At 36.8% G+C, this 12,701-nt stretch overlaps 1 protein-coding gene across 6 annotated transcripts; it reads left to right on the forward strand.

Annotated features, from left to right (window-relative positions):
- Window positions 1–425: 425 nt before the first annotated feature.
- LOC104087438 (alpha-glucan phosphorylase, H isozyme) lies at window positions 426–11,955 on the forward strand. Of its 6 annotated transcripts, none has more exons than XM_009591916.4 (16): window positions 426–564; window positions 858–1,070; window positions 1,735–1,914; window positions 2,716–2,892; window positions 2,971–3,056; window positions 3,187–3,376; window positions 3,560–3,652; window positions 4,615–4,799; window positions 4,940–5,057; window positions 5,132–5,260; window positions 5,853–6,071; window positions 6,222–6,425; window positions 6,676–6,834; window positions 9,797–10,060; window positions 10,790–10,980; window positions 11,638–11,955. In XM_009591916.4, the coding sequence occupies exons 2-16, from the start codon at window positions 864–866 to the stop codon at window positions 11,762–11,764; spliced, it is 2,529 nt and encodes an 842-aa protein (XP_009590211.1). In that variant the 5' UTR covers window positions 426–564; window positions 858–863; the 3' UTR covers window positions 11,765–11,955. The 6 variants fall into 6 exon arrangements, with proteins under 6 accessions (XP_009590211.1, XP_009590204.1, XP_009590194.1 ...); XM_009591909.4 differs by having other exon boundaries at window positions 429–567; XM_009591899.4 differs by having other exon boundaries at window positions 525–741.
- The last annotated feature ends 746 nt before the right edge of the window (window positions 11,956–12,701 follow it).

The raw sequence follows: 12,701 nt of genomic DNA on the forward strand, positions 1-12,701 counted from the left end.
AGCTTTTTATTAAATAGACAGGTTGCAAGCAGCTCATGCAGACAGCTTACAAGCAGCTAAAGAAAAGCCTTGCAGCTGCTTCCTGAAAAGCCTCGCAGTTGTTTCCTTTCTTCTATAAATAGAGGAGTTTTCAGTTCATTATGAACATAAGTTTAAAGTTTGAATAATATATCAATTTCTCTCTATACTTGTTTTACTTTACTATCTTTATTTTATAACAGGCACCACGTTTTATTATATTTTAAAATAAAAAATATCCCCAACTCCAAGAGATATATATTTGTTTTTTTTGGGGGGCCTATGAGAATAGGAGAAAGTGGGTGGGGAAGTTTTTTTGTTGCAAAGGAAGAATGACGGATACACTCCAAACCTTTCACTTCACTCAATAGTCAGTTGTCCAAAGTTGCATTTCTTCTCCTCCGTCCATTCCACATGATTATGTCTAAATCAAGATAACCCCTCTTTCGTCTCCTTCCTTCTTTCTCCTCTGATATTTTCTCTTCTTTCCTTTTATTTTTTGGCCCACTTTCAGACCATTGATCTATAATCTTCGCCACGAAAACTGTGGTGAGCTCTTTTCTTTTTCTTTTCTGTAATATTTGTCATTTTCTCTGAGAATTTAGAAATATCTTTTGTGTAAACAAAGCATATTCTGTTCTGTATCGCTCTTTTCATTAAATACCTTCCACTTTCAGTCTTTCCCATATTCACTACTTTGCAAAAAGCTTTAATCTTGGACTGGTATTCTCTCGTATGATTCTTTACTTTTTATTATCACAACTTACAATTTGATACTCAAGAATCTCTTTGGTTTTTCAAAATGGAAATAATAATTTCATATATTCACTCTTGTATAGGTTAAAATGAGCATGGAAACTAGTAGCGCAAAATTCAATGGTAATATAAGTGATGTGTCAGCTGTTGCTCAACCACTGGCTGAAGAACCAACTGAGATTGCATCTAACATCAAGTATCATGCTCGTTATACTCCTCATTTTTCTCCTTCCAAGTTTGAGCCTGAACAAGCATACTATGCTACTGCTGACAGTGTTCGTGATCGCTTAATCAATGTGAGTTCATTCATTCATTCATTTCTACTTACAATTGATTTGAAGAAAGGAAAAGCCACAAAGTGCTGACTTCTCAAATGTATGTTATTTGCATTCTCTGCAAATGAAGTGGAGAGTCTACTATGTATGCGACCTATCAGGTAAAACCGTAAAAGGATAAATGAAGTAGGCCACACATATAAGATAGAAACACAACACTTTTCATTCTTTTACTTTCAGCTCGTTGTATGGAAGATTTTTCTGTATTTTGAGATTTTCATTTAATCAACAATTTAAAATATATGCTCAGTTGACCTTATACCATTACAAAAAGATAAGTTGTACCTTAAACTACACGCCGCTAACTTGACGGTCGTGGCTGTCTGCATTTTAAGATTCCAATACTTGTACATATTAGTATGGCTATCAAATGCAAGATGCATTGGGTGATCTATGTTTTGAGATTGAGAACCTTGCTATGAACGAAATAATTTGATTCTGATTTTGACGATTAGATGTATGGGTTCTACTAAGGGATATGAATACACGCTCTTCTTCTACAGAGAAGTAAATCGGTTGACGGGGAGCATGAAAGTTTGGTTTCTAGCATAAATTCAGCAAATTTCTTGTGCTATTAATGATTGTCGCTAATCTCAATGTTGTTATTTGTCTGTTTCCTTTGCAGCAATGGAATGACACCTATCTTCATTATGACAAAGTTAATCCAAAGCAAACATACTACTTATCCATGGAGTATCTCCAGGGAAGAGCTTTGACCAATGCCATTGGAAACCTAGACTTCCGCGATGCATATGCTGATGCTTTAAAGAAACTGGGTCATGAGCTTGAGGAGGTCGTTGAGCAGGTGGTGCAACTTTAGAATCTTTGGCTTGAAATACTTTTCTCCAATGGTTCATTATTGTGTTCATACTATCAACTGTTCTGTGGACCTTACTCAAAATCTGTGCTTGTCTAGCTATCAACTAGACAGTGGAATATGTTTGAGTTAATACTCTTCACTCTTTGTGACTGAAAACCCCGCCCCCCCCCCCCCGCCCCCCCCCCAAAAAAAAAAAACCCACCCTTTTTTGGCTTAAAGCTGCTGAAGATCGTATGCCTATGATATCAATTGTGTGTAAATTAGGTTGTGCTTTGATTCTAGAGGCAACATGCATTCCAGTGAATGTTGGGCCTGAACAACAACTATGTTTCTGATACCAATAGGAGGAACCATTGATGACTGCATAGTGGGTTGTGAACTTTATTTCTATGTATTGCGTAAGATGGTCTATTTCCCAGGTTTCCTTAAGAACGGGTTTTAGATGAAGGCTGGATGGAGTGGGTGAAAGGATTTCTCTCCCCTAAGTCTATAAGTCTTCCACGTTATAGTGATATAGTTACCCTGTCAATTGTGGATTTTGCTGGATGAAGACATAAGCAAATATCAACTTTGGATTGTGATTCGTCCACTGCAATCATTCTATACTGTTATCCTCAGCCTTCTCCCTTTTCTGTATCTGTTAGTAATCAATCAACAATTTTTCGAACCTTTTGTGTGAGCTTTTGGTTGGCTACTTCTGAAATGTAGTTGTGTCACTTCAAGAGCCTTATTTCTGTTAGTGCCACTGGAAAGTGATGTGACATTTAATTTATCTTTCATTTGTAGGAAAAAGATGCAGCATTAGGAAATGGTGGTTTAGGAAGGCTTGCTTCATGCTTTCTTGATTCCATGGCCACATTAAACTTGCCAGCATGGGGTTATGGCTTGAGGTACAAATATGGACTTTTTAAGCAGATTATCACCAAGGCTGGGCAAGAAGAAGTTGCTGAAGATTGGTTGGAGGTCTGATTTCATTAATGCGTTTGTTAAATACCATGAGAATTGTATGCTAGTAACCAAACTTGGTTATGTACCCTGCAGAAATTTAGTCCCTGGGAAGTTGTAAGACATGATGTTGTCTTTCCTGTCAGGTTTTTTGGTGATGTTGAGGTCCACCCTTCTGGCTCGTAAGTACTAATACTAACTATATATGTGGTAAAGTACGTGAAGAAACAGAAATGTCAGATTGATTTCTTACTTCAAGAAGTCATACTGCTGTCTAATTTCAAACTTAATTATCCATGGAATATGTTGCAGGCGAAAATGGGTTGGTGGAGAGGTCATACAGGCTATTGCATATGATGTACCAATTCCAGGATACAGAACTAAAAACACTAATAGTCTTCGTCTCTGGGATGCCAAAGCCAGCTCTGAGGATCTCAACTTATTTCAGTTTAATGATGGACAGTATGAATCTGCTGCACAGCTTCATTCTAGGGCTCAGCAGGTCTGCTAGAGCACTTTGCAGCTATAAATGTTCCGTTTTTCTAATAAGGGAGTTGAATATTAAGTTCAATATTGTAATGCTAGTTGCTTGCTGAACCCTGAGAATTGAAACACTTTACCTGTATCTACACACTTGCTTCCCATGTTTCAAGAGATTTTGAGTGGCAAATATTGATTCATGCAGATTTGTGCTGTTCTTTACCCTGGGGATGCTACAGAGAATGGAAAACTATTACGACTAAAGCAACAATTTTTGCTTTGCAGTGCATCGCTTCAGGTTTACAGTTTCCTTACTCTCCTCTTTCCTGCCTCTGCTCACTTTAAATGCCATATCTTTCTCCTTTATGCTATTTAGGAAGTCAGCCTATTGGAAGGATATTAAGGAGCCACTTTTTCCCTTGCATTATATTTTCATGTTGAACTGTGCATTGGCATCTGTCCTTCAACTAATTTGTTTTGACGGAAGCTTCGTGTTTGTTTCAGGAGCATCCTGAAAATTGTTTTGTTTACTAAAATAAATGGAGTAAAAAAGGAAACTTGTATTTCTCCCGGAAAAAGGAAAAAGTAAGGCTGTAAAACAAAACATAAAATGGAAACAAATGAAACCATGTTTTTGTGCTATAAAAAATCTTGGAAAAAAAAATTGCATTTTGGCACCAACGTGTCTTTTTCCTTGGCACATTCATTTTCTTTTCAATGACAACAACAACTACTACTACTACAATATCCATTTTGCTTCACTTGAACCCGTTTTAAGGAAATAATCTGAAAAGACGTTAAGCAATATCTATGAATTAGCCTGTTTTAATCATATGAAAGCCTCAGCTTCTTTTAGGGTTCTAGTGATATTACCCCTAGAAAAGACGCTAAACAATCCTTTCAACACAACCTCAGGAGAAATTGTCCAATAACCAGATCCCAACAACCCACAATTGTTTTTCAAAAGCAAAACCAAACCAGAACCAGACCATTTTCTAACCCAAGCCAACAGATGATATCCGTCGAACACTGTTTAGCATCCATTAACTTTTAAGAGTTTCAGTCTCCAATAAACCAATTTGTCATAATATTTCAGTTCTTAATAGTTGTATGCCTTTGATCAACTTTAACAGCTCTTTACAGCCAGGTAACTGGCTTTTAATTTGACCTAGATGTTAATTGATATTTGGTTGTTTTGACATGTCTTACTTTCTTCTTTTTACGTAGCTGTCTGCTAACTGACTGTTGGGTCAACATCAGGATATTATTGCCAGATTCAAAGAGAGAGAAGATGGAAAGGGAGCTCACCATTGGTCTGAATTTCCCAAGAAGGTCGCAATACAACTAAATGACACACATCCAACTCTTGCAATACCAGAGCTGATGCGGTTATTAATGGATGATGAAGGACTTGGGTGGGATGAAGCTTGGGGTATTACTACGAGGTGCTTTATAAAATTTTCTTTTGCCTAGTTGGATGCTCCTTCATGAGTAAAACACGAATATGGTTCCTTTGTTTGATTTGTCTTGGTCCGGTATCTTTGCAAGTTTATGGATGGGATGATGTAATACATTACTTCTCTAGGGCAATTGCCTACACAAATCATACAGTCCTACCTGAAGCACTGGAGAAATGGTCGCAAGCAGTCATGTGGAAACTCCTACCTCGACATATGGAAATCATTGAAGAAATTGATAGACGGGTATCAAATCATGCAAATTGCTCCCATACTTGAAAATATAGCTTACTTAGAAGAGTATTTGAAATTCCTTGCAGTTTGTTGCTTCAGTACAGTCAGAAAGACCCGATCTTGAGAATAAGATTCCTAGCATGCGCATTTTGGATCACAATGCACAGAAGCCTGTTGTGCGTATGGCTAACTTGTGTGTTGTCTCTTCGCATACGGTAAGAGATTTATTTGCCTGTGATGCACCTGAGAGTTTGATAAATTAACTCCAGGTAAAAGTGAATGGGTACGCTCATAGTTGGGATTTGAGTACTTTAATCTATTCACATGATGGATATCCATTCTATAATCTATATATTTTTTTTCATGTAGAACATTCTTTGATTTATTCTAACTGCATGTCGTAGTACATGTAAACTAAAATAAAAATCCTACTACTTATAGAAGACCTTCTAAAAATACCCCGGCTTTTATTTATTGATGCACTTTATATGCATGACCTGGAGCTGCACACTACCGTTGATCTTTCAGTTTTAACCAACCCCAAAAGTTTGGAAAAGCTGATAACATTAAGCTACTTAGCTTTTTTCATTTAAGTTATTCTTCAAGTGTTTACTTATCAACAGATTAAAAAAAATTACATAGTGTTGATAGCAAAGACTTGAAGAGTAACTTATCAACAATAAAGTATTCATCAAGTCTTTACTTATTAGAACAAAGATAAGAATCTCCATATAAAAGTCTTCCTCCTTGTCAAAGTTCTTATGGAATTTTAAAGAGAAGCATAAATTCATTAGCCATATCCTGCAGGTGAATGGTGTTGCTAAGCTGCACAGTGACATCCTCAAGGCTGAGTTATTTGCTGATTATGTCTCTGTATGGCCCACCAAGTTCCAGAATAAGACCAATGGTATAACTCCCCGTAGATGGATCCATTTTTGTAGTCCAGAGCTGAGTAATATAATCACCAAGTGGTTAAAAACAGATCAGTGGGTGACGAACCTCGAACTGCTTGCTAATCTTCGGGAGGTATTTAAATAAAATATCTTTCTGGAAAGCTTGCATACTTTTAAACCTTTTCATTGAAAATTCTTCATGTAGGCCATGATATTGCTATTTTTTGTAATTAGTAACTTACCAATCATGATGATATTACTATTGACTATACATTTTGCAAAGTTTGCTGACAATGCAGAACTCCATGCTGAATGGGAATCGGCTAAGATGGCCAACAAGCAGCGTTTGGCACAGTATGTTCTGCGAGTGACAGGTGTGAGCATTGACCCAGATACCCTTTTTGACATACAAGTCAAGCGTATTCATGAATACAAAAGGCAGCTTCTTAATGTTCTGGGTGTCGTCTACAGATACAAGAGGCTGAAGGTGCGTGAAACTGCCAAATTTCCACTATCTGTTAATTTCTCCTTGTTAGCAGCCTTAAGAGTTCAAGACAGTTATCACTGCTAGCAATGATCTAACAAGTAAAAATATAAAGCATAAATGATTTAAACATTTCTACTCATGTGGTTTCTCTTCTGCACATGATGAAATCTTGAGATTATTGAAATGATGCAAGAATGGGATATTCCACTTTTAGAATGTAATGAGATTTTTATACTTGTATAAACTACAGGAAATGAGCCCACAAGAGCGGAATAATACGACTCCTCGCACGGTCATGATTGGAGGAAAAGCATTTGCAACATATACAAATGCAAAAAGAATTGTAAAGCTGGTGACTGATGTTGGCGACGTTATCAACAGTGACCCTGACATCAATAATTATTTGAAGGTAAGCAGTTTAACTATATGTACATGAGGATTTAAGGAGGGGTCTCCCAACTCCAAAACTTCTTCAAAACTAAAATCTTACATAAGAGAGTTTGAGAGAAAACTCAACTTGATTTTTCCCTCAAGCTAATGGGGTTTAAATAGTTATGGTTACATGTTCTAAGAGAGGAAAGACAATCAAGAGTACATAATTACAGGAACTAATTGATCACTAACTAATCATAAACTATAATTCTAATATTTTAGAATATGTATTCTAACACTCCCATTCAAACCGGTGCATACAAATCATATGTGCCAAGCTTGTTACAAATATAGCTGATACGAGAACCAGTGAAGGATTTGGTGAAAGTATCTGCAAGCTGATCATTTGACTTTACAAATTTCGTAACAATATATCCTGAGAGTATCTTTTCCCAAATGAAGTGACAGTCGATCTCAATGTGTTTAGTTCTCTCATTAAAATATGAGATTTAATGCAATATGAAGGGCAGCTTGGTTATCGCACACAAGATCCATCTGACTGATTTCTCCAAACTTCAATTCTTTGAGCAACTGTTTAATCCAAATTAGTTCGTAAGTTGCCACAACCATTGCTCGGTATTCAGCTCCTGTACTAGATCGAGCAACCACATTTTGTTTTTTGCTTTTTTAAGACACCAAATTACCTCCTACACACAATATCCAGACATAGACCGTCTATCAGAAGATGAACCTGCCTAATCAACGTCTGTGTATCGAAGAATATGAACAATTGCATCCTAGTGACTCACATGGAGAGTCCATAAACTGGCTTACCACATTCACAGGAAAGTCAATGTCAGGTCGAGTTAGTGTGAGATAGTTCAACTTACCAACTAGCTGCCATACCTTCCAGGATCACTAAGGGGCTCTTTCTGTCGTGGTAGAAGTTTAATACTGGGGTCCGTAGGAGTGTCAATGGGTCTACAGCGTGTCATACATGTATCCTCAAGAATGTCTTGGACATACTTACGTTGTGAGATGAAAATTCCTGATTTAGACTGCGCGACCTCAATGTCTAGGAAATACTTCAATTTACCTAGGTCCTTTGTCATGCTAAAAGAGATGTTGCTTCAATTTAAGTATACCATCTTCATCATTGCCCGTGATGACTATATCATCAACATAAATGACCAAATAAATGCACAACTTATGAGCAGTATATCGATAGACAGAATGATTAGCCTCACCGCGAGTCATACTAAACTCCTGAATGAACGTGCTGAACTTACCAAATCATGCCCTAGGAGACTATTTCAAACCATATAAGGATCGACACAACCGACATACAAGACCATTAGACTCCGCTGAGCAGCAAAATCAGGCGGTTGCTCCATCTATACTTCATCCTTAAGATCACAATGGAGAAAAGCATTCTTAATGTCCAACTGATAAAGAGTTTAATGGCGAACAACAACCATGGATAGAAAAAGACGGACATATGGTATTTTTGTCAGGGGGGGAGAAAGTATCATTGTAATCAAGCCCAAATATCTGAGTATAACCTTTTGGCAATAAGACATGCTTTAAGTCAATTAATTTGACCATCTAGACCAACTTTGACTGATACACCCGTCGACAAGGGTAGATTTACTTGGAGGTAGAGGAACAAACTCCCAAGTACCACTAGCATGTAAAGCAGACATCTTTTCGATCATAGCCTGTCGCGATCCAGGATGAGATAGCACTTCACCTGTGAACTTAGGGTGTAGGGTCTAGGGTATAGAAAGAAGAGAGTTTGAGAGAGAACTCAACTTGATTAGTCCCTCAATGTAATAGGGTTTAAATAGTTATGGTTACATGTTCTAAGAAAAGAAAGATAATCAAGAGTAACAGGAAGTAACTCATCACTAATTAATCCTATACTATAATTCCAATATTCTAGAATATCTACATAGATTCTAATATTTACCTTTTGAAGTTTTAATAATTTTCATAAATACCTTCAAAGACAGTTTTGCCCCAAGAAAAGTTGATATATCAAAAATGTCTGTGTGCATGTATCGTTCTGTCCCAGCTTAATTTTTACGAAATCTTCTTTACTATTTGTCCTGCATACGTTGCCCCTTCTTTCAAATCATGTGTCATCCACCAAGTAGGGAGAGCATTAGATTCTTTTCTGACCAAATATTACTTGTTGTTTTATTTATAAATCAAATGACCTTCTAGAGATGGTATGTGCCTTTTAATGATACTGATGTATGGCAAGTTAGGTATATCTCCTGCAAGGGCGTATTGTAAACTCTTTGTGTGTGTGCGCGTGTTTTTCTTTTCATTTTCTGTAAATTGGCCCTGTTTTATTTAATAAAATTTATTTTTAGAAGTAGTTTCCTGAATGTGTTTAACTTGCACACTGTATTGTCTATTGAGTGTAAAGCGCTGATGCTTATATTCTTATTTTAGCATTTAGTAATTCTGTTAACCAGGCAGTTGTTGGTTTAGGAACTTTTTTTCCTTGATAGATGTAACTTCCCCCGTTTAGAAGTTGTAATGGGTCATGCTCAGGGGCCGGATTCATATAATCTGTCGGAGAGTTCCAACTGAATTTAGATTGAATTTGTCGTTTTTATTAGTTATGTGCTTTACAAAAGGTAAATTCTGGTAGATCTTTAACCAGCACATTTTCAGTTTTCTTGCCTTGGTGAAATCTTACGCGTTTGTAGTCTCCCATTTTCAGCTAAGAGTGCTATGTTAATATAGTAGCTTTTCCGACTATTTCTCTTTTCAAAGATCTAACTTGGGGAATAAGAATTAATTCTTATTCCGAACAACAATTATTTTAATTTGATGCACACAGGTGACATGTTTACAATTCGTGCTTTAGTGCGGATGTTGTCCTCTAATTTAAGTTTCACTCGAGACAGTATTTAGCGTGCACTTTGTCACTTTCATTATGTCAGTACGTTTTTTTTGGACTAACAGGAGGTTGGCTGATTTTTCAGGTGGTATTCGTTCCCAATTATAATGTATCAGTGGCAGAGATGCTTATTCCGGGAAGTGAGCTATCACAACACATCAGTACTGCAGGCATGGAAGCAAGTGGAACAAGCAACATGAAATTTGCACTTAATGGATGCCTTATTTTAGGGACACTAGATGGAGCCAATGTGGAAATCAGGGAGGAAATTGGAGAAGAAAACTTCTTTCTTTTTGGTGCAACAGCTGATGAAGTTCCCCGACTGCGGAAAGAACGAGAGGATGGACTGGTATTCTTCTAAGAATATATCGTATTTACTCTACAGTAGAAGTTGATTCGTCAGCCATATTGCTGGTTTAGATCTTTTAGCACCTACAGTATATTATTTTCATAGTTCATGCTTTAAAAAAGTATATTATTTTCATAGCCGTGCTACTAATTTATAACTCAGCACCTGATTAGCCTACTCATTTTGCCCTGTGTCCTGGATTTTAACTGGTGTGCCACAAATAAATTTTCCTTGTATTGGTTCCAAATTGTCTTATTCTAGAGTGCTTGGTTTCTCCACTGACCATGTTACTGATTGCTGTTTATTCAAGATTTAATGTGCTGAAAAGGATAATATTTTTTCTGTAGAGATCTCTGCAGTTAGCAGATTACTTCATTAGTAGGTCCTCTCAATTTCAGCCCTAGCTTGACTTGAGAGAATCAGTAGGTCAAAGAAATTTGTAATGATATGACTTACTTCCTCCCATGATAGAAAACTGTGAAAGTTCCTCAAATTAAGTCGCAAGGAACAGTACTAGACGAAGTTCTTTTCTCATGGAAGATACTTCTGTTTGGACCAGCCCAAAATACATAGAAGGAATATTATTTCTGTAGTGTATTGGCTGTGCTTACTGCAGTTGAAGTACTACTTTCACCCCTCACCCCATATGCGCTAGAATACACTTGTTTGTTATATTCCCATCAGAGCAAGTAGCGCCAGTAACTAGCTTTCTCATCCTAATTATGCCAGTTCAAACCTGATCCTCGGTTTGAAGAGGCCAAGCAATTTATAAGGAGTGGAGCATTTGGGACCTATGATTATAATCCTCTCCTTGAGTCGCTAGAAGGGAACTCTGGCTATGGTCGTGGTGACTATTTTCTTGTTGGCCATGATTTTCCGAGCTACATGGATGCTCAGGCAAGAGTAGATGAAGCTTACAAGTAAGATCTTCTACTTAACTTTGAACTATTTGTGTTCCACCAAAATATCACTGCTGTGAGTTATTCTTTACGTGGAACTGGATTCCCTCTTTGAGCTTGCCTTATTATGAAGTAAACTTAATATGCATGTACTGCTATTGACATAGATCTGGTCAGAAAGATCAAAGAAGTCGTTTGGGGTGAAAATGCTGGACTTATATGCACTTGCAAACGATTGAAAAACAACATGATGAATCAAAATTTCTGTGGAGAACATAATTTCAGATATTCTTACCTAGGAAGACTTGATAAACATTGTTCTGCCTATAACTTTATCAACTTTTCGTTGTCTTGATGTACTTAGCAAGTGAAAAAAAGGAAAGAGAGAAAATAAAGCAAGTATTTCTTCCGGTAGGTTTTGAAGTTCCCCTTAGACACTGTTACCAGATATCTTAAGGCTCATTTCTGGTGATATTGGTTTTGGTAATGACGATCCATGATCATTCGAGTATTATACATAGATTCAGTTTGTTCATTCCACACTTATGATGAATGATTTCAGTTCTTATTGAAAAGGACGACCTTTTACGCCCACCTAAGCTGTCAGAAGTTTGGGAGGAAATTCTCCTCAATTTGTATCAAAATATGCTAACGATGTTTGTGTCCTTTACCCTGCAGGGACAGGAGAAGATGGATAAAGATGTCTATACTGAGCACCGCTGGGAGTGGCAAATTTAGTAGTGACCGTACAATTTCTCAATATGCAAAAGAGATCTGGAATATTGCAGAGTGCCGCGTACCTTAACTGCATTAGCGGCACTTCCGATCCTGGTGTTTATATGGATTTAATATTCATCATTAAATAGTACTAGAATATGAAAAATTGTTAGTTCAAGCAGCATTCTGAAGTATCTTATTGCATACTCGATATACTGCTAACTAGCAGGTATTAGCTACTTATCTTTATTGAATATATACGCATTCGATTGCTACTTATGTCTGCATTTCACATCTCGTATCTCGTTTGATCGAAAGATCATATTTGCACCATTATAACCTGTTTTAAAGCCATCATTTTAGCCAATGTAGAACGCCTTGAGCAGTTACTTTCCTCTTTTTTTCTTGCGAAAATATTGGATGCTGGATTCCAAGTCAGAGAAATGCACAATTCACCAATCACTATAAATGCTATAAAATTGGAACATTTGTTCTAACTGGAATTTCTGGCTCAAAGGGTTTCTCAAGTTTCAAGGTTGGTCTAACATGGTTCTTATAGATCGGAAAACATTGTCCATATACTCTCTCAGAAACCATCCTTTGAGTTTACAAATTACGAGCATTCTTAGTCCCTCACTGATAGTAGTGGCAATTATCTATCCATATTATTCACTAAAAAATAGGTTGGATAATAAACTTTTTAAAAATAACTCAAACATCGATAAGATCCATATTATCCACTTGAAAAATGGATAACTAATGAATTTAACTTTTACATTTGCAAAGACTCAAATTGGGAGTACCTAAAGTTTGAGAGACCAAGAATTCTTTCAAAAGTAATCATAATCAAGAAGTCATGGATAATATGGATATACATATTATCTGGTTACCCATTTTCTATCCGTATTAAATACATGTCGGATAAGATATTTCATCTGTTTTTGTACTATTCTTTTTCGAGTCGCAATATTCGACCTAACCCGCCCGTTAGCCACCCCTACTCATTGGTCACTATCATCTCCCTT

This window comes from Nicotiana tomentosiformis, chromosome 7 (genome assembly GCF_000390325.3).
Source record: "Nicotiana tomentosiformis chromosome 7, ASM39032v3, whole genome shotgun sequence".
Lineage (NCBI taxonomy): Eukaryota > Viridiplantae > Streptophyta > Magnoliopsida > Solanales > Solanaceae > Nicotiana > Nicotiana tomentosiformis.

Excerpts from the sequence above, each read along its gene's own strand:
- LOC104087438 (XM_009591916.4), top strand. The coding sequence starts at position 864 with ATGAGCATGGAAACTAGTAGCGCAAAATTCAATGGTAATATAAGTGAT. Across the intron at positions 5,261-5,852 it reads GTGTTGTCTCTTCGCATACG|GTGAATGGTGTTGCTAAGCT; the intron begins GTAAGAGATTTA and ends CATATCCTGCAG. Across the intron at positions 10,061-10,789 it reads AAGAACGAGAGGATGGACTG|TTCAAACCTGATCCTCGGTT; the intron begins GTATTCTTCTAA and ends TAATTATGCCAG.